Source organism: Drosophila teissieri, chromosome 3R (assembly GCF_016746235.2).
Source record: "Drosophila teissieri strain GT53w chromosome 3R, Prin_Dtei_1.1, whole genome shotgun sequence".
Lineage (NCBI taxonomy): Eukaryota > Metazoa > Arthropoda > Insecta > Diptera > Drosophilidae > Drosophila > Drosophila teissieri.
Genome location: NC_053032.1, coordinates 26,817,814 through 26,844,092, shown reverse-complemented (window position 1 = coordinate 26,844,092; position 26,279 = coordinate 26,817,814). Strand labels below are relative to the sequence as shown.

The following is a 26,279-nucleotide window of genomic DNA, read 5'->3' as shown; positions in this document are numbered from 1 at the left end:
GACGAGCGCAGCTGGGGCGGCACTTTTCCTTTACGGCTCTCAGGCGGGGCGAGGCTCAAATTTCGTTGCTACTGCTTATTTATTTTTAATATTTTTATTTGCCCTGCAAATAGCCGGCGGCGGTTTCACTGTGTTTTATTTACTTTCGCTGTTGCGGCATCGCTTTATTTTTGTTTGCCCGTGGTTTTCCGGCGGGGCAAATCTTTGCATTAAAATGCGTTTCAATTAAGTGGGCCGACTTTTGTTTGGTCACGCAGAAATTAAACAGCCCGGCCGGAATTCCCTCACAAGTTTCATAAGTCAGGTTCGCATGCACAGCAAAGCAAGGCAGCACTTAAAAGGCAGTGCAAAAGTTGGGTAACTCCGCTGTGTAATTGAAATACAAAGCCCATTTATACGAAACCCGATAAAAAAGCGGAACCGGCGACACCGTGGGGGCAGCCTGAAATAAAGCAGCAAAGTGGCAATCACGCCAATCACGCGTAATAAATCATTGCGTGAGCGAATGTTTCCATGCGCCCATTTTATAGGGATATACAAGTATATACGAGTATATATCCAGTTTGTGTAGCATTTGGCGTCGGAAAAGACGGAAACTCGACGGACGAACGGCAGTCACGTGTGGCCAACGCACGCAATAAGACCAACCGTATTTTTTATACCCATACCCACACCCATACCTATGCACATCCGCCTGGCGGGAAAACTCCCCAAACACGCATGAAAAGCGCAAGTTGACAGCCAAACAAAAGCCGAAAAGCGACGGTGGCCCATTGTGAGCGATGACAAGTGCGGATTGGCTACGCAAACAGCAATTAAAGAGCCAAAAGGCTTCAATTAATCCTTGACCTCTTGATATCGAGGCAGAGCCATGGCCACGACCTGCTGACCAACTGGCTGAGTTCCTTGCAGAGCGCAAGATAAAGGAAATGATTATTATGTGTTTAATTTAATAATGGTAGGAAAATAGCAATTTTATATGTATAACAGCAATAGTTCATGGATAAATTCTTGAAAGGTCTCCCAATTAAAACTTAAGCTCTCAAGGATGAATTCAAGGACAGCATTTTCATCTAATAAGCCTTTTGCACTTGAGTTATCGTCGGTGCTTTTAGGCAAGTGGAATTTCTCAGCAGGCTCTTACGCACAGCTCCCTTATCATTAGGCAACCCAAACTTGTGGACCACGCCCTCCACGGCCCACAGCCCACATCCATTATCTTGAGCAAGCAGCGCGTGTAATTTTCAACCTGTAATTGGTGTAATTGAGTGCAAGTGCGGAGAAAATATTCAACATGCCAGCAATTAACATAAATTCTCCGTTGCGCGTACAAAAATAAAATAAAATAAAAAAGCGCGGAGAAAGCGGCCAAATGATAATGAAAGAAGCGCGCACACACACACCCACACACACCCACACAAACATGCATGTCTGGGGGATGAGGGGTGTGAAGATAAGCAAATGGCCGCCATTTTGTGAAGCGTTCATAATTACCCGCGTGTCGGTGTGTGTGAGAGTGTGAGGGAGAGAGGGGGAGAGAGGGAGAGAGGGACACTGCATTGGTGTGAGGTCGTGACAAATGCAGGCAGCGATTTTATAGAAGGGTTACGAAATGGTAGCATACTTACATGCGCAGCGGTCTGAGCCGGAAACGGAAGCGGAACCCTCGGCGGAAGTAGTTTATGTAAATGACAGACCCAGCATTCCACTTTTTCCATTTGCCATTCTGGCCATTTCTCCATCCGCCATTTTCTCACCTCGCCATCCTTTCTTTTGCTTGCAGGAATCGAGGGATTTCAGCGATTCTCGGAGCAGCCCAAATACACGGAGGTGAATCCCGCCGAGGACACGCTGCTCACATGCAAAGTTATCGACAAGCGTGGCACGTGCTCCTGGCAAAAGGATAACAAGGTAATTATATCAGCCCACCGAGCCCATCTATCGATGGCTCCAGTTTATAAACATTTTGATTAAACTCATAACTTGGCCAAAACTCTCGCCCAGGCGCAAACAGCCGAGCTTTGCTCGCACACTAGCACACAGCAACACACACACTCACACTCACACACACACACACACAGGCTCAACGACGTGTCCTAGCTAGAAAGCTCATATCATATGCGTGGCGCGTCCTGCGGTTCAATTAAGTGTTGTTCTTTTGGCCTCCACATGTGGCGAATGTAATTTACACCCTGGCCAGGACGAGTCAATAATGAAAGTTGGCCGTGTATGCGGACGCAGACGCGGACAAGAGGCCAAGGGTCAGGGGTCAGGGGTCACAGGACCTGGGAGCATTGTTCGCCGTTGATTAGAACACTGGCCAGCGCAACTTTTAATCGAAAGTGCGTGACAGCAAAGGACTAAGGGGGCGAAATGCGCCACATTCGCTTTTATGCGCATTCATTTTCAGCGCAAACATGAAAATATCGTTTCGCTCTCTTTGGTTGTTTGGCAGTAGATCCCTCGCCAAATAAAACACTTTTTGTTTTAATTGATTTGGCTTTTGCTGTCACGCTGGCCATTTTATTTTGCAGCAATTTCGCGCTGATCCCAGTTTTTTTCAGCCCAGGGCTTTACTTTTTTGTTTTTTGTTACATGCAAATTAAGTTTTACAAACCATTAGAAATTTAACAAAGTTTCAGCTAAATGTATGTATCCCTTTTTGCCTGTCAACATCAGCGACCATTAAACTAATTCTACAAATGGCTCTGTTTGCTCTGCCTTATTGTTCTCAGTGATTAATTAAAGTATTTTGTAGCACTCACTTTGCATTTCAATCTGAAATTTGATGGAACATGAACCCTTTATCTTTGTCAATAGGTGGAAGTCATGTTTCGACTGCTCAATACTGTATATAATCGAAAATGTCTGCCGGCCCTAATTCATATTTGCGTTCTGACCATTTGTTGTGGCCAACGCGGGCGGGTTGAGATGATCTGGAACGACTTCGTTTGCATACCAATCCAAAGTGGCCTCATTATGGATCAGCTCCCGGCGAAGGGAATATGGAATATGTTGTTGCCGTTTGTTATTCAGGGCAATTGTGTGCGTTTGAAGCATAACTTTTATTTGCCACTCCCCGCAGTGACTGCCATTCCCCCTGCCCTTCCACTTGTTATGGCAGTTGCTTATGCAAATGCACACTGGGACTTTGGACGGGAGTCCGACGCCATTGTATGACAAAAATCAGAAAGCATTTCAAATGTCCTTTTTCATATGCTGCGCATCGCAAACTCTCGCTCTGCATCACATACTTAAATGTTTACATGCTTTGTGTCTCCACTCGAACAAGTTGAAGGAACCGAAGGCACCGAAAGGACGAAGGACGCAGGACGCAGGACGAGGCAAACAGCATTTGCATGCATCGAGCGTCGCACACACACAAACATGCTGATGTTGCTGTTTCGGGCTTCATTTAAAATTCTTCTTATTTTTGCATACTTATTCCACTTCCCTCCTTTTCTCCCATGTGTGCTTAACGTTTCCCAATTTCCTCCACTTTGGTGAATAGTTCTGGCCATACATTCTACGTGTAGTTATCATAAGAAGCGACATTTGGAATCGACTGTCTCAAAAAGAAAAAAATAGGAGATGGGGATGGGGATGGGGATGCGGCTATGTCCATTCCCGAGCTGCATTCTAATTTGGCCAAAGGATGTCTGTGGAAGATTTTTCAATTCTATCCATGCCTCATCTGTGTTTTCCCAGCAATGCACTTCCTGATAATTTCGAAGCACAAATGGAGAATAGTCGAGTATGCGAGTATGAGTATCAACAGCCAAGCTCAGCCATTTGAATAAAAGTATATTTTGGGCATCGCACATTTTTTCGCAGGCAAACAACGAGAGCTCAGCGATGCGGATGCCTAGGCTGAAAATCCGGAGTTTTGCCCCGAAAGTTGTTGCTGGCCGTATCCATTTTGAAGTTGGAATATGCAAGGAATTATGGCGATACGAATATCGATTCGAGAATGTTTTGGCAGCAGCAATGGCAGCATCAATGGGCCGGAGCCAAATATTTGTTCGGTTCGATTTTTTATCTCCCATGCTGAAATTGTTTTTCAGCCAGTTTGGCAGCTGGCAGCTCAGTCGCCCATTGAGCTTATATTTTTTGTTGCCGCAAAGCCCGCAAAACTTAACTTAACCCTTGGTCCCCAGCGACTGGGCATTGATTATTCCCTGTGGCCTTTGTAAGGTCAGTGGAGAGTCAAATGGCATGGTATCTGCAGACATTTCACTTGCATGCCTGCCGCAAGCTGTTTAATAAAACAGAGATACTGTATTTATGCTGGCTGGTCAGCTGGCAGTCAACTCAAGGTGGTCAAATGCATGTCACACGTTATTTTATCAGCATGGGACAAAGAAAATGCATTTGTGGCCATTTGGGCAAGTTTAGGCATTAAATATCAAATGGCAGGACAGCCGAGATTAGATTACGCACTTGCATGTGCTTTCGCTTTCTTTTACTGCATTTGTGTGCTCGTTTTAAGCGATTGTTATGCCATGGCACAAACTCAATGTAGCAATTAATTTAACCCATTATGCCACGGACAAGTCAGACAACACTAAAAGCCCAAATGCAATTAGGCAGCTCAGTTCTGCTCACTTCTGGGGGTTCTGGGGGTACGGTCCGTTCCCATAAATACTTAAATGCGAACGATGCCACGCTCAGAGATCACTAATTGTAATTTAATTTCCAATTAGCAAACAAACTAATGCCAATTTACAGACAGCAGCGACTGAAACGTCGACTGGCAATGGAAATGGAGTTAAATGACACGTAGTGGTTGGGCGGCTGGGCAGAAGTGCTCGTGGGCGGACTGGGCTGCGGAATTTCGGGGTTGGAATTCCGGGTGAGGACACCGCCGTGTGTCCTCCTCTCCATTTGCTCGTGCTCGGCGATTTGTCTGTGAATGTTTGACCAAATCGGAGCACAAATTATACGCCTGGCTGCATCGAAAAGTTAAACATGCTAAACATGTCGTAGACGACGCCCAGTTCATTTCAACGCCATCATCGCTTTCGTTCCCATCCTTAGCGAATCCGCATCCTTCTTCAATCGACACAGGGATAAATATTTAAGTTCTTAATATGTTCATCCTTTACCATGCTTGATAGGAGAGGAAACAAATATACCGCAAAAATACATTACAAATTTGTATAATTACCCTTTTTTTTCTGTGTGTAACTAACCCAATCCATTTGCTCACCCGCAGCCCGTTGGCATCTACACAAAGAAATACGAATGGGCCTCACGTATGCCGACGAGCGACAATGGCAATGTCCTGCATCTGGACCTCCATCCGCCGCCGGTGCAGCTCGGTGGCGACTGCTCCCTGTGGATCCGCTCCGCCACCCTGGACTTCGACGACGGACTGTGGGAGTGCCAAGTGACGGCCAGTGACTTCACCACCCAGGATGCGCTCACCAGCCAGCCGGTGCGCCTGGTTGTACGTGGTAAGTGGCTCGCAGCCGAATGCTCGAATCGATTAAGGGGACATGCTAAAATGAACCTTAATACACCGTTTATCCTCGAGACTTAATTGCCAAGGACACTCTCGTTCTGTTTGCAGTGGCGCCACAGCGGCCGAGGCTCGAGTACGAGGCGGTCCACGTGCCGCCAGGACACAACATCACCGCAGACGCCGGCGCCCTGGCGACGGTCAAGTGCATCTCGCATTACGGCAATCCGCCGGCAACTCTCAAATGGTTTTTGGGTAAGTGCATTCCTTGGGCGGGCACACGCAACGAAATGTTGCCATTTTGTGTGGCAAACATATAGAGGGAATTATAAATGTTTTAAATATAACAAATTGCATATATTGTAAAAATTTATAGTTTGCTTTGCACAAATGAATATTTTATGTTATATTTGAACCCAACTGCATTTTGTTAAGGTGCCGCATGCCGCATAAACCCCGTGGCTGTCGTTGTCCAGCGGCAGTTGTTAATGTTAATTAATTCCCATTTGTTGCTGCTCTCTCTCTCATCCCCAGGCGACCAGGAGATCTCGCCCATCCACCCGCAAATGAACGCCACCGAGCCGGATAATCCACGCACCTGGTCGGCCACTTCGGTGGTGCAGGTGTCGGCGATGCGGGAGCGCCACGGCGATATACTGCGGTGCGCCGCCTACCACGAGTCCTACACGGCCAAATCGGTGGTGGTGGAGGCCAGGCTGGACGTGAAATGTGAGTGTTGCGATAGCGATATGCAAAACTCTGATACAGCGCCTGCATCCTGAATGCGGGCCACCAAAGTGGCTTCATTCGAAGTCCGGGTCCGTTGGCAAGGCAATCTAAGCAGTGGCACAGCAACAGAAGTGTGGCAGTGGAATCACAATCCCAATCCGAATCGGAGACAGAAAGCTGTAACAATTAAATTAACAACAATTTGCTGTAATTTCCTGTTTTGCCGAGCAATTCAAGAGTTGACTTGTCCCAATGGACGTGGCCATGCCAGGCAGGACTCGCCCGGCTTGTTGACTCTGTTTGCTCGGCTGCCATTGCTGCTGCCATTGCTGTTTCTGCAGTTTCAATTGCTGTTTTTGTTTTGCCTAACCAAGTTGAACGTCTACGACTCCGTCTCCGTTTCTCTGTTTCTATTTTGTGTTCCTGTTTCTGTTTTTCTCGGCAGACGCGCCGAGCATCCGTCTAATTGGCTCACCGGAAATCGACTTGGAGGAGGACAAGGATGCCCTGGTCCTGCGCTGCGTGGCCGATGCCAATCCGCCGGCCAGCATCGTCTGGCGGCGGGCAGGACGCTCCGAGATAGCCAGCTTGCAGGTGAGCTTAGCTTAGTTGCAGCCAAGGATGCGGATACTGCCGCCCATCTTGTTTATGTTGTTCCGAAATTGCTCCGGGCCGAGATACCCACTCCGCTGGGAATTTATCTGAAGTGTAGCAGAAATTTGTAATTGTATTAAATTGCCCGCTGATCCACACTCCACTCTCCTCCACCCACCTCCCATCTTCCATCTCTCGCCCACAGGAAACTCTGCAATTGCGTCCCGTCGGGCGGCGCGATGCCGGATTGTACACCTGCCAGGCACAGAACTCGGTGGGCACCTCGGAGCAGCTGTCGGTGCAGTTGGATGTGAAATGTACGTATCTCACTATTTACCTTGGACAAAGTTTTCACCCAGCTCCGCTCCTTTCAGATCCCCCCAAAATTATTTCAGCTGGTCCGGATCGCCTTACCACCGCCCCGCTCTTTAGTCCAGCAGCCTTTGAGTGCCTGGCTGATGGTAATCCCCTGCCATCCTTCAAATGGGTACAGAGGTGAGTCCATCGACGTATAAGTACACTGAAAGTACTGATTTTTTGATTCACGATGAAGGCTGAGTATTATCTTTGTCTAATTTGGGATTTTCATATCTTTACATACGTAATTCATAAATCTAACAGCGTAGAAGCTCTTTTACAAAAATAAAAGCAGTTTTTTACATTTATATATATATTTCCCAATACCATTGCCAAGTTGGCTTAAGTTTTTCTCTGTGTGCTCAACTTAAGGTTGGCTTAGCCGGAGTTCTTTGGCAGCTTGCGTTGCATAGTTTTGGTGGCCTTCTAGATTCCGTTAAAAACTTTGCTGCTCTGGCTTAAAACACGTGACTTTCCCGTGCAGATTACTTGTTTTGGGAACTGTTATTGTAGCCGGCTGAATGGTAGTGCTAATTAAACGCGGCTCACTCTGCGTATGCGCAATATAAGTCCTGCCACAATAATGAAGATGATGTAGAAATGGTTGCACCTTATGAAATAAATAGCTAAATTTAGCATGCCCACCAAGGAGTTGCGTTTTTCAGGCCTTTTGCCTGTATGAACAGCATTTCCTTCTTACGTGAGCACGTTTCCTGTTGCACATTTCCTTTTTGTGAGGAGCCACGCCCATTTTCAAGGAAACTGATGCTATTTCGCGTAATTTTAATTACCTGCTCAGCGGAAATTGTTTGAGACAAGGAAAACATCATAAAGCAAGCATTGTTTTTCGGAGGCGCTGCAGCGGCGCTACCCTGTAATTCAAAGTCCTCGTCTTCTATTCACTAAAGCCCATGCTCATAGTAAAGCGACTTAACTGTTGTATATAGCCAACTTGGGCTAGGGTAGCAAGCAGCCATCTATAATGCCTGCAGGATTAGGCTCCTTCCGTTTCTGCTTTCGTGGTTAATGCCGTCGTGCATTAGTATGCAAAGCCGGCAGATTCCATGGAAAAATCGGAGCACTCGTCATACGACTGCCTATGGCTCGCCCTCTCTTCTTCTGCAGCATATTGCCGTCTCTTTCTGGGGCAAGGGCCCTGACGCTGCCACGTAAGTACGTGATTTTTGTGATTCCATTTGTTTGCACTTGCCCCCAGGACAATCGGGGCAACATAAAACACACATAGATACGCCAGATCGTGATCGGACAGACATGCTCGTATATAGAATATATAGAATATAGGATAGAATGGGAGGTTGTTATGCGAAGGTGTCGCCATCTAATAACGAATGCCACATGCAACACATTGACGTGTTGACTTAATGAAGCGAATGCGCGCGTGTTTATCAGAAATTAAATGTCAATTGTTGAAAACTAATTTCCACGCATGTTCTCCAAACACAAACCCAACTCCGCCCACCTCCGCCCACAACCACCCACTGCCACCCAGCGAATTAAATGGCGCGTGCCGTGTTGGGTAAACAGCGGGAGTCGCCCATTTGGAACCAGTGGGTAATAAATCAATGCCACGAAGTGAGCCGCTGACAGGCCGAGCGACGTATGCTCGGCAGCTCCTTAATCTCCTCCCAGGTGGTGTCCTTGTGTCCCTGGGTCCTTGGGTCCTTGGCTCCTTCGACTGAGTTGCAAGTGCAACTGCTGCTGGCGGGCGGATTGCAAATGAGGTACCCAAGGACACGACACAGGACACGAAATCCTGTCACTTTGATTTACGTGATTTCACCGCTCTCTCTCACTTGCTGGACCTTCGAGAATTGGAGCCGCAAAAAGCAGAGCGCTTGCCAAACTTTTTCGACTTGGCCGATTTGCATTTGAATGGCTTTCTAATTTATTGCTCTTAATTGCTGGTTGCCAGGGACCGCCTTAAAGATCTTGGCCACCACTTAAAGCGCCATCGACTAAATGTATTGGTTGATATGCCTCGTTCTTTTTTTTTTCATTCTATATACGGCTGCCTCAAAAGAATCTGAGAGCCCAGAGCATTTCGCAGCTTGAAAGGCATTTCTCATATTAAAAATGTATCAAATATTTCTGTGAGCCAGCTCTTTGGCCCACCCGTCTGTTAGTCGGGCAGCGTGCACCAAAAAATAACTCATACGCATACGCAATTTTCAATATTGCCAAGCAAGGATTGCAGCAGCACGAGGACACATGGGAAAAGGCGGGGGTGGAGGAGGAATGTGGCATCCTCCTCCTCCTCCTCCTCCTCCTCCTCCTCCTCCTCCTTCGTTGCATGCATCAGTTTCATTTTGCCCGACTGGGAGCAGCTCAAAGAGCGTGCTACAAAGTCTGCTCCAGTATGCCGGAGTCCGTGACCAGATGGAATCCGTATATTAGTTGCGCATAATCATAATCAATTGCCGCACGGACAAGTGGCTGCTTGCATCTGTACATCGAACACTCTGATGCATCGCCAAAAAGCCGGAAATCAATTCATTTCTTCCATGGATTTTCCACTTATTGCCAAGTTGGATAATGTTGGTGTACATCTTTGCCCTAAAGCTTAGTGTGGGATATTCAGTTGTTTATACTCTCTTGGTTTTCCTTGCAGAATGGCCCATGGATCCAAGTACGTGGAGCGGGGCTCCGAGTCCAGATTGGTCATCGACAACGTCACCTACGAGTACCAGGGCGAGTACGAGTGCCGGGCCACCAGCTACATCAATGGCCAGGAGCGGGTGGCCATATCCGATCCGGTGTCGCTGCAAGTTGTGGGTAAGTCGCTATCTGCACTGCTTGTATTTACTGTGTGTGTGGTGTGTGGTGTATGTTGTGTGTGTGGTGTGGCCATAAAAACCGCAATGCCACAAGATATGACGACAACACGGCTGGTCCCACAGCCTGCATGTTTTCCACCTGACACGCATCGAATCCTCGAGGATCTGGATTCCAGAGAGGCACTGCCCACAGGGATTGCCAACCGACCCAACCGGAAAGGGTATTGCGGGTTAAGGAACGGACCATGTTTGCGGTCATAAATCTGCATCTCTGCTCTCTTTGCTTTTTCCGATGTCAAATTTTTGTTGTTTTCCTTTTTTTCTGAACCGGACCGGACTGGAATGGAATGGAATGGAAAGCAGTGTCATGGAGATGACCAGCACAGCCACAGAGAAGGTGACAACGCAGCCGGGTAAAAAAGGCGAAACCTATTCCGCCTCGGGCTACTCATTTAAGTCCTCCCCTCGCTGGGCTGGCGTGCAACTAATGCACACTTAAAACAACTAACAAAACTCCATTAAAAGCTGCAGCCGGAAAGCGCCTGCGAAACATTTTAAGCGCTTGCGTTGCCACCTCCTCGTCGCTTTCCCGCTTTTCCACTTTCCCTAAATTTTTCCCCACCCCCTGTCCCCCTGTCATGCAACCGTACAATTTCGCGGTGGACGGCGACTAGCAACTGGGCAACGGACTAAACCAAAACGTAACACAAAATCAAAATGAACTTTTGACCGCAGCGCCAGCGGAACAAAAAAATGCAGCTGCAACTGCCGAGGGCGAAAAACTGGACAGCAAACTGGGAGCAAAAAAAAACATAAAAAGAAGGAAAACTCTAAAAAAAAGAACAGCAAGAAATATTTAAATTTAGTGCCGAATACCACAGCACGTACATAATTTATGACCAACCAAGGACACGAGCAATTTAGCAGAGCCGGGAACGGAAAAAAAAGCACAAAAATAAACAAGCACACGAAAAAAGTCCTCGCCACATTTATGCACATCTGCATGTGTGTGTAACAAACTAACTAACTAACTGCGACAGAGTGCCAAAGTGTCAAAAAAAGGACCTAGTTTCTCATTACTTGGCAGTAATACGCCAGAAATAGATACTTTTGAAATGAAATACGTATGCATACATACATTCTTAGGTATACTCACTTAAATTTTATCTTTAGCATTAATATTGGAGACAAATATATATAATATGCCTTTCTAGAGATTCCCCTAATATCAAGGTAAAAATAATCAAGACTAAAAGGCTATGTGGCCTTACCATTAATGCCATTGCAGTGCCCATAGTGGTTGCTCGAACTCCACTTTCTAACCACTCTATACAATTATCTTCGGCAGTGCGTTGCGTTGCGTTGCGCCACACCAACTCAATTAAAAAGTCATCTGGGCGAACGGGGCGCAACTCCTTTATGCATTTTTCACCATTGTTTCCGTTGTCCTTGCAGGTGCCCCGCAGGTCCTGCGACTGCATCCCTCCCTGCACACCGTCTCCGTGAAGCGAGGAGAGGCGGCCAGCCTGACAATGGTCGTCTGTGCGGATCCGCGGCCACAACGCGTCGCCTGGGAGTGGGGATCCCTGCGTCTGGAGGCCGGCTCGGGCATCGGTGCGTATACTTGTTTGATAGGCAGTTACCGCTCAGCACTTACCATCCGCCCCATTGGTCAGCTAATGGTAATGCAATTAGACGCTGGACTTAGTTTTGCCTACTCGGAATTCAATTAGCGCCGCCCTGCAGGATGCAGAACGATGGCTCCGCCCGGTCGAGGGCTCATTAGATTAACTGCCTTTCCGCAGTTAAACCGAAAGGGTTGCGGTTGGACGGGGGTCATGGCATTCGCGCAGAATTGTTCCGCAAATCAAGACAAATTACATGACCACGCGGAGTCAGAGTCGGACAAGAAACTGGCAGTGTCATGTCCGTTGTTGCAAACTGGGTGCTGGTGTGCTGGTGCAAAGAATGGCGGCTCGAGATGGTGGTGGTGCCTCGAGCAGACTTCCCACGCCTGTCAGCCGCCGGTAATCCGAGCTTCAACAGACAGCCAACGCACACAACGCAGCTCATTTTCCAGCTGAAACTCTTTCGGGATGTACATCCGCCACCAGATGCGGCTGCATCCCCCTCTGGCTTCCGCTACCTCCCCGCTGCTCCCCGCTGAGCTTGAACTGCATCCTTGCCAGCCAGTGTTGGCCATTGTTGCCAACTATTGATTACCTGATTAAGCTCGAGCTGAAAATTGCTGAATTAAATGAAATAACTTCAGAAAAGAGCACTTTCTCATGTTAGTTCATTTCAAAGTACAGAGCTAACTAATTTTTTCATAGAGTATTAGGACATGAAAGTGCAGATATTATATATATCATATATATATATATCACGTATAAACTAAATATCCTAGAAAACAGCTGGCCTGGCAACACTGGTCCTTGGTCTGCAGGGCGCATTACTCTTCATTTTCAGCTTGTCTGCCCGTGTCCATCCTTGGGCGTCCTTCGTGCGTGTAATCCTGCGTGCTCTCACTGCCACTGACACAAATCAAACGGAGCGCATTCCCATCCAATCCTTCTTCTCCTTGGCTCCACGGCCCTTTTTTCGCGTGCGATCCCAGTTAGCCCATCGAATCGAATGATTAATGTCGGCCGCCGACAAATTGTGTGCAATTCCAGTGCAATTACTTAGCCCACGAAAGCCAATTCGCAATTGGTAACAAGTAACAGGGACAAGGACTTGCCTGATTTCCTTTTCCATACCCCCCACAGATCGCTTCCGGGCCGATGACATGCAGCCGGACACGCGGGAGGACTGCTACCTGTCCACCCTGCACATCCTGCACGCGGACGAGCACGACTCCAGGCCCTACTACTTGGTGGTGGAGAACGAGCGGGGCACCGATCGTCATGCCATACACCTGATTGTGGAGGGTACGTTTGCAGGTGCATAGACTTTTCTTTGATTTTCTTTACCCCCATCCCACATCATCCCCCCTCCCACATCACGTACTTAAGTTACACTCATGTAAAACTTGCATTTTTTCGATTCACTGTCACACATAGTCTCAATCGTGTGTTGCATGTTAAATAAAATATCATACATTCATCCAAAAAACTTTCATCACAGTCAAATTCACTTACTCATGAATCAATTTTAATATCAAGTCATTATCAAATGTTGTATCTTAGAAGCAACGATTTCAGTGCAGCCACTTTAATTTCCTTAAAATTCCAATCAATATGCATATTAATTAGCCGAATAGTGATTAATCCCTACTTATTACAACGAGATAGTGCAAATTGTTGAAAGAACACACGAACTGAGAACTCATTAAACACATCCCCTCCCCCACCCATCATCGCATCGCTGCCCAACGATTTTAATTAAAATCAATCGCACGTGCAATACATGAATTGCATAACATATATTTTGCATATGAAAATGAAAATTCCCCTTAATGCTTGCATAATCAACCCCACCACCGCCACCTCTACCACATCGAATACGAATACGAATACGAATACGAATCCGTGTATCGAATCGAATGGAATTTCCGGACAGAACCCTACGAGATGAGCTATCTAATGGGCGTGGCCGGGGGCTGCATGGCCGCCATCCTTTTGCTGGTTTGCCTCTGCATCTATGCGATCAAGAGCAAGAGATGCTGCTTCAAGGGTAAGTTGAAAAGAGGGAAAACCCCCAACCCCCCCTCCAAAAAAAGTAGACGAACAATCATCGGGCCCGTATTAATTGCACCGGCAGTGCCGTCAAGGCCGCGACAATTAAAACTTCCTCCTTGGATATGGCGCCTGTTTGGCCTGTTTTACCACCCACCCCAGCTGGAAACACCCCCCCCAAGGCCGCTGTCACACTAATTGCAAAAACACAAAAACTTGCCAGCTCACAAAGCATTGAAATGCGAGAAGGACGCGGTCATGGCGGAAAAAATGGCTGCCAGGATGGATGCGTCTCTTTGGCGCTTTGTGTGTGTGTGTGTGTGTGTGTGTGTGTTGTGTTGGCTCATTTTTATTTGTACTTTTTTCTGCTTTTCCTTTTTCCCTACACTGCTTGAAACTCGAAACTCAAATAAATCTCATAAAATATTCATTAGCGTCCAACGCCTGCGGTCAGTCTCCGTTTCCTGTTTCCTCCGCTGAATCCCCCCGCCCCCCTCCACCTCCCCCCTGCGCACACAAAAGGGTTAAGGGTTTTCGAGCCGGCTTTTTGTTAGTTGCGCCAACATTTTCATCTCTCCTTTCGGCGGAGGAAGATGGCTTAAAGCCAGAGTTCGCTGCCTAATTAGAAATCAAAACGCAGACAAAAAGCGCTGAAACTTTTTACAATTGTAAAACAATTTTCAAAAGAAGCAAGGGCGAAACTTTGCCATTGCTGAAGGACATTCGAGCCGTTCCTGCACACACCCACACACACACACATACCGCTACCGTTACCGTTACCCATCCACATCCTTGTGATCTGTAAACACTTTCCAGGCTGCGTCCCGAGTCCCTGGCACCTAATCGCAATTTCTCAGTTGTCAATCAAGCTGTCAATTTGACTGCCTGACTGGCTGACTGACTGCTGCAGCTGCCTTCCAGTTGTCAAATGCCGTTTGACAGATCTCTCAAGTGCGACCCGATACTATAGCACATATATCTCTCACCCCTTTGATATCCATCACAATTTGCGAACACCTCGCAGGGAATTTACACGTTCCTCGCAATCAATAAGTCCTTGCCTCATTTATCACGGCTCCAAGGGCACATTTCAAAAATATATGTATGTAGAGATATATGTATATATATCCCCTCTATCTAGCTGTCTGTTTGCAAATTGCCAGCGGTATTTTCACAGCTAATTTCTACTATTTTGCAGCGGGACACAACCACACCCTTCAAAGAATAATGGGTGGAATTTATATTCCTGAATATTGCACACTCTAATATGAATCTTCCCCTTTCTCTTCCCCCTTCGCTTCTCGCATGGCACAGGTTCCACGGGCTATAAATCATCGGATAAAGACAGGTAAGTTGAAGCGTAATACGTACACACCTACGTTTCCCCCCTCCCCCTACCCCCACACACACACATTTACAGACAGGGTGGGGGGGCCATAGATAAATGACCATTTTGATATATTTTTATGCAGCCGCATCCTGCACCCAACAGGTGGCGCTGGCGTGCCAATTTATGCGCCCCTACTGGCCGAATACAGCAACTCGCCCACCAATACAAATGCACACGTACAGCATTGGAACAATGAAAAATGTTTTCCACTGCACGTACGTGTGTGTGAGTGTGTGTGTGAGGGACATAAAATATTATACATTTTTCATATATTCAATATATGCATCGGCGAGCAAACATTTTTGTTTGGCGCAGAACAAAGTGGAAATACCCTCACAAATGGCGAAAAATTGGATAGCTAAGGGATTTTAATAGGTGTAAATTATTTTAGGGCAGAACAGAAACTTTAAATTGAATTATGCTTAGTAATTTTCACCAATATCTTGAGTTGTATGTTTAATTTGTTAGAAAATCAACCTTTGTTATGCCCAAAAACGGTAATTTAATAGGTGTAAATTATTATCATTTTAGGGCAGAACAGAAACTTTAAATGGAATTATGCTTAGTCATTTTCACCAATATCTTGAGTTGTATGCTTAATTGGTTAGGAAATCCACATTTGTTATACCCCAAAAATTCCAGAAGGGTAAATAATATTTCGTTTTTCAATAGCAGCAATTCGAAACAAGGGGGCCAGCAATCGCTCATTGTTGCAACATGCCATGCAGCCCCAATCCTGAAACATGAGTTATGAGAGGTTATTTGGCCATTCACCGCTGCCGTCCTTTGTTCCTCCTGTTTAGGAGTTTAGAATAACTATATTCTGTTTATACACACACACAAGTTCAAAGTACCACTGAATCGATCAATATGAAAAAGAGAACGGAAATGGATTTAGAATTTCCGTATCAAGCACACTCCGACCACAATTCCCAAAACTCGTTTTGTTAGCAACATTTCTGGGTCCATCTCGAGAGTAAATTGATGGGGGGGGGGGGGCAAGGATGCAAAGGAGGGGGCAAGGGGCATATCTAATTTCCTAAGCCCCAAGTAAACAATTGCCGGCGGCGAGGCGAGGCAGCGACAAAAACTAAATAGATATTCAGATATGCGTGAGGGATACAATTCGCCAATCAGCGATGGCAGCCGATAAGCCACCACCCAACCACTTAACCACCACCCACACAATTGTCACTTGGGCAAACAATTTTCGATAACGATTTGCTACACCCACCCACCCACATCTCATCCCATCTCATCTCGCCTCTTTTCCTTTTTGTTTGTCGCCCGCAGCGAGAAAGCTGATTTGAAATCACGCTCGGATAGCACGAGTGGCCCTCAAGGTGATTCGATTTACACCACGCCGGCGGGCTTCCATCATCACCAGCAGCAGCAGCAGCAACAACAGCAGCAGCAGCAACAGCAGCAGCAACACGCAGCAGCAGCAGCAGCCGCTGCCCTACATGCCGCATCCCAGCATCCGCAGCAACAGTACCCGGGACACGGATCGCCGGAGGCAATGAAGGTACGCATGGCTGCAATGATATTACAACCGCCCACTAGGGTCTAGCAGGCAATTGATACCACTAGCGAATCCAACGAACAGCTAACGCAACAGCAACAGCAAAACGAAAACGATGACGATAACGAGAACGCAAACGATAACGATAACGATAACGAACACCAAAACGAACTGACTGACCAACACACAACACCGAACGAACAGCGACTGGATGACAGTAGTGTAAGCCACAACAATAACAACCACAAAATCAGTTCCACATCGACTACTGTCCTGACCAATAGCGATAACAACAACACCTCAGAGGTGGCCAAAACCAGCGACAGCAGCAACAGCGAGGGCAGCAGTTCGCTAACCAGCAGCAAGACCACCAGCAGCAAGCGGGATCTGGAGAACAATATGAACAGGGACATAAAGCCGGCGACGGCGCCCAAGTTGCTCCACCTCAACGTGACGAGTGTGGAGCAGCAGCCGGGCCCAGTGGATCCCCTGCCAGTGGGTCCGCTCACGCCCGAGGAAACGCAGGTGCTGCTCCAGAAGCTGAGCATCAACAATCCGTTCTACCGCTTCCGCAAGCAGAGCAACTCCTTGAAGGAGCTGCGGCGCCAGGGTGGAGCGGATGCACCCTCGATGCGCTCTCGATCCGAAACGGATCTGGGCCAAGTTAGTGGACAGCAGTTATTGCCACAGCAGCAGCACAGTGAAGCCAAAGTTGTAGTTGTACTAGACAGTAAGCAGCAGGAAGTAGCCATTAGCAGGCCTAGGAGTAGCGTTAGCCTTAAGACTAGATCCGTAAGCAGTTTAAGCCCCTCCAACAATCAGACGGGAGACAGCTCCACGGTGATCACGAATCCCTTCTCCATTTTCCACGACGACGAGATCCTAACGCTGAGCGTTAACACGCGACTGAGGAGTGCGGCGAACGCCAGGAGCTCCCGACCCCAGAGGCAGGGTCGTGGCTTGCGAAGACTTTTCGAATCCAATCGCAGCCAAAATCCCCCCTCCGAGCATCATTATCTGCATGGAGTGCCAGTGCGGCGCTTTGAGCGGCAGGACTTCGACAATGACGCTGGTGATTTGCTGGGCAGGAGGACAAACACCTCCAGTGGCAAGCCCAAGCGATCGCGGGCCATTTTCAAGCAACTTTCGCTAAGGAAACTTCACCAACGCGCCGGCGCCGAGGAGCCGCCATCGCTGCCCAAACTGAAACTGAGTTATCCCAACAGGACGCACAGCATTCAGAGCATGCGGGCATCGGGTGGCGGAGGTTATGACATCCAGCACACCACCGCCTATCATCCAAGACTAAATCACTCCACATCGCCGGTGACCAAGGCGAATTACTTCGAGCGACTGCAGGCCAAGACACGGCAGGGTATTCAGAAAATACGCGACAAGTGTCGAAACTTCAAGGCGACCACCGGTGAAGGAGGATCTCTGGGTGGTTCCGAGTTCAGTGGCTTCCATACCCTGGCCAAGGACGAGAGCTTCCGCTTTATCAGTGATCGGGCCAACATATCCAACTACGAGTCTCGCTGCAAACAGGCGACCATCTACAAGAGCTACAAGTCGGAGATCGATCTCAGCAAGAACCTGCACTACTTGGATGCCTACTTGGAGCAAAACTTCGACCACCAGCTGAGCACCACCAAGCAGTCGGCCCACTCAGTGGGTCGGGTGAGTGGAGCCCAGCGAAAAGCCCTGGCCAAGCAACCCGATCCTGCGCCCGAAACTCCCCGCCGTCCCAGGCACAAAAGGAGTCAATCGCAGGCCGCCAACTATGGTGCTAATTACGAGAACCTCGGCACTTTGCCCATAGCGTCCAAAGCGAAGGTAAGGAACACTGCCCTCAACTCGGACTCGATGAGCAGTTCCGACTATGCCTCGGTCTTCAGTGGACCCACAACTAAGCGGCAGGAACCAGAGGAGGATCCCAAGGACTTTAAACTACGCTACGAGCACCCGGACAAAATGTGCGAATACTACTTTGACAACCTAACGAGCTACGCCCTGGCTTTGGAGGAGAGCGAGGACTTGCTGCTGGCGGAAAGCGCCAAATCAGCGAGATTCTTTTACGACGACGATGACGACGAAGAGGATGACGATGAGGATGAGGCTGGGCTGGCGGTGGATGGATTGCGTGCCGATGATGAGGCGGCTGGCGGAAGGCCGGATTACATGGCCCGCGACATACGCATTCGCGTCAAAGTGAACGAATGCGAAGACGCTGATTGGCATCAGCCGGCGAGTGCGACATCCTATAATGAGAATCTGGCCGAAAGCACATTCTACCAGTCCCTCAATCAGCATTTGCAGCGCCAGGAGGTGGGCGATGAAGTGGGGCTGGAGGACCAGAATCTCCTCGTGGGCGAGCGGGGAGTCGGCGAGAGCTACCTGGAGCATTTCCAGCGACAGCGGGGCAGAAACTACGACCGTGCCACGAACTCTGCGCACTATCCGCGGGCCGAGTTCTATGGATTCGGCAGGAGTGCCGGAGAAGGCGACGAACAGCCGGATGTGGCCAGACAGCGACGGGCGGACCTGATGGAGGCCCACTACGCCCGCAGCTATCGGGAGTCGGGGGGCAGGGGAAAGGGCAGGACAAGAGCCCATGCACTGGATATGGAGCGACAGCACGCAGCAATCCCGGCTGCAGCAGCAACCGCAATGCCAGCTGCAACAGGCAGTGTCATCAATTTGGCGCTGCCGGGACAAAGCAGCGATGTACTCTATGCCACCAGCAGCAAGCAGCAGATAACGATGCCGACGCCAACCGCAGGGCCACAGTTCCATCAGCCAAAGCCAAAGCCAGAGCCAGCGGCATTAGGTGCAGCAACAGCAGCGGCAGCAGCAACAGCAACTGCAGCAACAGCAACAGCAGCAGGCGCAGCAACAACAACATTGGTCGCTGTCAGCTCAGCCGGAAATGCAAACAATCGCTATATGCTGGAGAATTTGCGCAAATACTATGCGAATCAGCAGCAGCACCCGCCCGCCCACTCGGTCAACTCGTCCTCGCTGTCCAACTCCTCCTCATCGAACTCATCAATGTCCCAGCTACAGCAGCAGCATCAGCAGCAGCAGCAGCAGCAGCACTTAAAGCACAACCTGAACCTGCAACCCACCGCGCCCAAAGTGCAACAACAACATTTGGGCAACCGCCGAAACTCGAGCACCTCGAACGCCTCCTCGACCGCCGACAACTTCGACACCTTCATAACGTTGCGCAATGCCACGGCAAATACGAGCACGGATTATATGGCCAAACAGCAGCACCATCGACGCAGCACGCAGCAGCAGCATCACCAGCAGCAGCAGCAACAGCAGTCCGTGCCACTTACCTCCGCCCTGAACTATTACGGACACGGTGCCGCGCCCACACTGAATCCCGCCCTCGCCGCCTACAATGGCAAATTAACGGCAACCGCAATGTTGTCACAAGTAAATTTAAGCCGAGCTGCCGCACCGCCAGCAGCAGCGACGTCCAGCGTTGCGGCAACAACCACCGCACCACTGCTGCTGCCGCATCAGCAACATTCGAGGTCCACGTCCAAGGGAGAGGGATTCATTCTCGAGTACGAGTGTTAGCCCCCAATCGGAGTGGAGGGTGGGGAATGGGGACTACGAGTATTTGTTTCTTTCTCGTTCGCTATTTGTTTGCCTGGCCAAAAATTACAATTACAAATTGGCACATTCGCTTCTACGCTGATTAGGACCCGTGTGTACAGATGAGGAGTGTGTAATATATGCAGAGGAGGGGAATCGGAAAAGGAGCCAATTATTCGTATCATATCAGACAGAGGAAGAGGAAGAAGTTGGAGGATAGGGGATAGCGGATAGTTATTCGTTTGCATAGAAAGATGCTTATCCACTTGATTATGTTAGGAGATAAATTAACGTAAACTACGACAATAATGCAACAATTCAATTAAAATTGATAAAGATACGGATTACGATAATGCATAGAGCAAAGCGTACAGTTATTAGTCACAATCTTAGCGAAGGTCACGAACATTAAAGCAGCGTAAATCAAATTTATAGTTAAAACAATTAAACATCCGTGTTAAGCGTTCTCCTTAATGTATGTGTATGTATATCCGTAAAGTGTATATGAACGTAAGCGACCCATACTGTGTACTGTATACTGCATCCTAGAGGAATAACGAATTTTTCAAACGTACTTCAAGTTGAACTTTTATCAATCGCCGGCCCAGTTTTGTTGTTCCGTTTCTCATTTTACCAAATCAAACTAGTGCAAAGTTACTACACACGCACCGCAAAGTGGCGCATAACTACAATTAAATAACTATTTACGCTTACAGTTAAATGAGGGTTCAGATAAAGAAAGCACTTCCAAACGAACTGAAACATAAGCTTTGAACTATTTTCATAGCCGAAATTGATTTAAAGCGCCTTGTAAATACATCTACAACTAGCTATTATCGAGGAAGTCGAGCGAGTGCCATCAGCGATCGCCTTTAATGAGTGTACAGTGCGTATGCGCAATATTTTCTCATTACACGTCGGTGGTTGGCAACCACATAAATATTTGTACAGCGGCCGAAAAAGGAAACTCACGCACACGCTGGAGAGTCACAAACATGACGATTGCTTTGGGACGACGACGCACATGCAAATACATACATATACTCGTATATAAAAATTGCAAAGAGCTGGAAGAGGAAAAAACCAACGCGGCGTATGTGCAATGTATTTCATTTCCATGCCACAACGCCGTCTGGGGGCCTCCATGCAATTATCTGTGTGCGCGCAATTTATCTCATTTGCGGTTGAGTTATTTCCGACTGCAGCAAATAATACTGCCAGCCGACGTCCAGATCGCATTGGCCGGTGTGTGAGTGTGAGTGCTGCCTTACTTTTTTGTGCTCCACGACCCCCTGGCACCAAAAAGTCCCCCAATCTCCGCGTCCCCATCGCCCCAATCCCCCGCCCCATATGCCGCAACACACTTTTCCGCTTAATTTACTGGCAGGCGGCAGCTGCCTTCGCTGCATTGTCAGTTGACAACAGCAATTGCTGCATAATGCATGCCCAGGACTCTGTGTAAGTTCTCCTGTCAACGTTTCTGTCCTCTCTCCATTCTCCTTCTCTCACACTGTGCATGTGTGTGTGTGTGCCTGTGTGTGTATGTGTGTGTTTGCGTCCGTGTTGGCCAGGCTTAATGCCCGATGCCGCCTCAATGGCTGTTTGCCCACTCGCTACAATAATAATTCATTGGCTGCTTTATGGCTGACCATCAACTTATCGGCACAGTCGTCTCCCATCGCATCTGTCGCCCTTCGTGCAACATATAAATTAATAAAAGTCAAATTAAAATTACATACTCTGATGACAGCGTAGGGTTGCGATTGGAATGGAACTGCGGTGGAGATTGAGATGGGCATGGGGATATAGGTACGGCGACATGTATTGCATCATTATCAGCGATCGCTGACATGGACTACTCGCTGGGCTATAAATAATTCTGTTGGTATATTTGTACCTCAACTGCATAATTATATGTGCTCGATAGCATTTACTTCGCCTGAACTCGTATCTAAGTTGATTAAAGTGTTGATTCGATTCAAATGTTTATTCAAATCTTATCGTGATTCAGGGTTTGAGGATATGTATCATTAAATTGAGTAGGTAAACGAATTAACCATATCTGATCAGAGAATTCCACCAGCTTGTGTTTCATTTAATGTGGCAATTTGAGAGCTTGTCAATTGAGATAGATTTTAGTTACCGACTGAGGACCGAACCAAACAATTACCGCTACCAACACAGACACACTCGATTTGAAAACCTAAAACCTGTGTTCAGGACAAGAACTGCCGCCAAGCGTGCATTTTGTACAACTTGAACTTTTTCCACCTTTCTATATATTTCTATATACCTAAACACATATATACTTATAATGCCTAAGCCCTATGTTCGTGTGTTTACGTTTGTTTACGTTTAAGTAATGCAAGAAGATGGAAACCAAAAAAAATGATACAAAAAATGAGAGGCCCCCGGCCGAGTTTACTTAAGTACGATATATATATATATAGCATTTTCTACATCACACACACATATATATATACCAGTACCTATTGATACATACAGCGTATGTATGTGTAGGTGATCTTGAACGCATTCATTATGTTTTACGTTAACATGCTAATGCTCATTTAGTTTACATTATGTATATGTATGTATAACTTATGTTAATGATGTTACTACTACTACTACAAATACTACTACCAAAATTTATTCGATTCGATTAGTTTTCCTTTTCGATATGAGATTGAGATTCCCGAAGGTGCAACAACTATATTGTAATACTCGAAACAAACAAAAAAAAAACCAAAAAAAAAAAAACAAAAATACCAAAAGTACTATACTCTACACCAAGCGGAATGTTTTCCTTGCCCGCCCCTCAAAGAACCATGTAAAGCATTAAATCAAAGCAAATAATCCAGTAATCAGTAATCCAGTACTCCAGTAATGCTGTAATGCTGTAATCCAGTAACCAACTGTCTGTGCTCGATGCATTTTGTGCAACTCAAAACAATTCCAGTTACTCGTACGTTCCCAAACATATTCGGTTCGGTTTGTTTTACTTTTACTTTTTGTTTACGGCTACGATTTCGGTTTCCATTTCTGTTTTTCTTTCTGTACCCATTTCCGTTTCCGTTCGCATTTGTATTTGTATTTGTATTTATATTTGTGTTGATGTTTGTGTTTGTGTATCCGTCCAACACACTTTTTTATATGACAGTGTTTAGCAACAAGAGTCATGCGATACGAGAAAGCAATGCGAATTCCATAATCAAGTTTTTATTGCCTGCTTTTGGGCGCGCGCGCGTGTCGAAAATATTTACACTTTCATTTTGTCCAACATGCAACGTTAGCCTGTCGTGTGTTTGTCTGCCTGCTTGTTTGATTAACAACCTGCAACATGTTTTGGCCTTATCTTTTCCTGCCCCACCCCCCACCAACCCGATTCGGTTTTTCATTCTGGCCACTTCGTTTCCATTTCATTTTTCCTGTCTTTTTATTTGGCTCTTGTCTTAGCTGGAACGCAGCCAAACTGAGAATGTAACCGCAACGTATGTGAATTGCTATAACCAGATTTTTGTGTGTTTTACCAACTCTCTATATATGTAAATCTCAGTCTACCTCTTTCCCCCTCTCTCTGTTTGCCTCCCGCTAAAACCTTATTCGTGTTGTTTTTATTATGATTTTGCCTTGCCTCCTGCCACTCGTGATTATTTTTATTGCTTCAGGTACATACATCAGATTTTACTACTTGTTTACTACTTACGATATACACTTTGAATGTGTGGTGTGCGCACACAAGGATGTTATTTCGTTGCTCTGCATTTTGAATATCCTGGATGCGTGCCCTTTTGCGTCTGCGTGTGTGTGTCTCTGTGTCTCTGTGTTTGTGTGTGTGTGCCGTGCACTGTGTACCAATTTGATCCGAAAAGTTTTCTTTGCGTTTTAATTAACCACAGAGCAGAGAAAGCTAAGAGACGGATTGAAGTCGGCCGACAGCCCAGAATAAATACCATTATCTTTAGCATACTTCTGCATTTGTTTACGCTCGCAATGCGAGCCAAGGCGAAACAAAACTCATAAATAAAAGGCCCAGACACGCACCACAAACTGTCAGTGCATAAATCACAAGCAACTTGCAACTTCTGGCCGACAAATGGCCCGAACCGAACCATACCGAACCGACTCCAGTTGGCCAAAAACTTTTCGCCCATCCGTCTGCTGGGGCAAACATTTCCATGCAATTTGTTAAGCGCAGCGCCATTTGGCCAAATCAACTAAACGTTGCCAGCGCACCATTTAACAATTTTACGCGCCTCTTGCTGAAAGCTAACATTGCAAGTCGGAATCAAGTTGCAGTTTCAGTTTCGCAAAGCCAATCGGAAGAAGAAAAATCAGCTTTTGAACTTCTGCTAATCGCATAATCCAATTAGATCTTGCCACAGCACTGCTGCACAGCTTAACGTGCAACATATTGCTTGAGAGGCACTTACAGAGTTTCAAAAATTTCCCTTGGTTACGCAATGGCAAATTAATGATTGAGTAACTGACTAACGAGTTGGCCAAATCCCACAAATCCACTTCAAGGTTGGCAGGTATTTCGAGCTATCTTTTTGGCCGGCACACACACACACACCCACATGCAAACACCCCAAAACACACACACCCCATCACAGGCACTCGCATGAATGCACTCGAAATGCTCACCCTCACAAATGCAAAAGCACCCGTTCACACACACCCACGAGTAAATGATTTGAGGATCCAGCAGGAGTAATCTTAAAATGAAATTATCTGCGAATTTTTGGAATTGGAGTACCGATTAAATTAGTTTGACAGGCTATGCATTTTTCACGGAAGTGAGCTTCAATCTATCCACTCACGAGTATCTTTCTCGCGCAATGCAATCAAACGAGTTTTTACGCAATTATGGCAGTTAATTACAAGCAATTAAGGTCGGAGATGAGCTCTTCGATCCATTCATCCATCCATCCATCCATCCAACACTCGATAGACCGAGTAGTTCGCATCGAGGCGCAAACAAATCAGAAAGCAGTGCAAATAATAACAATAATATAAATAATAACACCATTACCACAGCGGCAATCATCATAATGCGCAATTTTAATAATTTCATTCCGCTGTCAGTCATAAAAATTGGTTTGCATTCATGGACCCGCAATGCATAAACGCAATTCTCTTTAAAATGTATTCGCAACAGAAATTAATTAAAGTCAAAAGGAAAAATGTAGCGAAAAATCTTTTTATTTAATGAATAAATTTAACAATCACAACTGAAGAGTACGGAAATCGAAAAAAAGAGCAAACGCGACTCGTTTATATTACAATTATCGAATCTTTCACCGGCACGTTGTTTGAGATACATTTTTTGTTTGTTCGCAATGCAGTTTCCATTCACGACATTTATTTGGTTGCGTGCAAGGCAAAGAGTAACAATTTGTCGCAAGTATTTAAATTCTTTTATTTGTTTGGTATGATCCAAGTTTCCCATCTGTGTGTAACCAATTTTCGTTTTAATCGCTCTGAGCTTGATTATTTGTTTTGATTTGTGTGTTAAATGTTCATTGTACTCGTACGCCACCACACCTTTTGTATTTTGTGTGTTATTTTTATAAACCAAACTAAGCATTAAGCAAACCTACATCTATCCCCTTCCGTTTAGTTGAAGGTCAGAATATACGAAACCGAGCGTTTGCAGACGCCTATTAGAATTCAAATATCGAAGTCGAGCCAAGAACTGGCTGGGTCCGAAGATGAGGACGAAGATTCTTGATCCAAGTCGAAACGATTTTCGTTGGGCCCCCAATTAAATGCAATGTATAAATGTATGCACCTTGTATTAATTTATTTTTATGTACAATAAATTTATCTTAAATTAATCTTAGTCCTTATTTTAGCAACAACCAATCGACTTTATTTAAATAAAATGAATCTGATTTTTGTAATCTCATTATTTGTTCGTTTCTTATTTATTTATACTAACTAATGCAACACCAACGTTTTACTCACCCCTTGTCGAGTTCCATATCTTGCACCAAGTTCCTTCAATTTTCCTTTACGTTGGTCGAAAATAACATTCTCCACAGGTCGTACCTTTTGTGTTAACTGAATAACCAAAAATATTGCAATTTTTGAAACCTAGAAACGGAATTTAAATTGACTGCTTACTAATAAACGGAGGCAGTTC

General features: G+C 46.5%; 1 protein-coding gene across 2 annotated transcripts in view; it reads left to right on the top strand.

The window, feature by feature from the left end:
- LOC122622429 (kin of IRRE-like protein 1) overlaps nt 1-25,971 on the top strand; it is a 56,467-nt gene extending 30,496 nt beyond the window's left edge. The window contains exons 2-15 of one of the 2 annotated variants that reach the window (XM_043800850.1): nt 1,784-1,911; nt 5,216-5,456; nt 5,573-5,716; nt 5,996-6,190; nt 6,636-6,784; nt 6,990-7,101; nt 7,159-7,279; nt 9,771-9,934; nt 11,392-11,550; nt 12,705-12,866; nt 13,498-13,611; nt 14,928-14,961; nt 16,297-16,528; nt 25,755-25,971. In XM_043800850.1, coding sequence (XP_043656785.1) covers nt 1,784-1,911; nt 5,216-5,456; nt 5,573-5,716; nt 5,996-6,190; nt 6,636-6,784; nt 6,990-7,101; nt 7,159-7,279; nt 9,771-9,934; nt 11,392-11,550; nt 12,705-12,866; nt 13,498-13,611; nt 14,928-14,961; nt 16,297-16,528; nt 25,755-25,865 — 2,066 coding nt within the window. In that variant the 3' untranslated portion in view covers nt 25,866-25,971. Of the gene's footprint in view, nt 1-1,783; nt 1,912-5,215; nt 5,457-5,572; nt 5,717-5,995; nt 6,191-6,635; nt 6,785-6,989; nt 7,102-7,158; nt 7,280-9,770; nt 9,935-11,391; nt 11,551-12,704; nt 12,879-13,497; nt 13,612-14,927; nt 14,962-16,296; nt 16,529-25,754 lie in introns of both variants that reach the window. The other variant, XM_043800849.1, reaches the window with a different exon arrangement.
- Nucleotides 25,972-26,279: the final 308 nt, after the last annotated feature.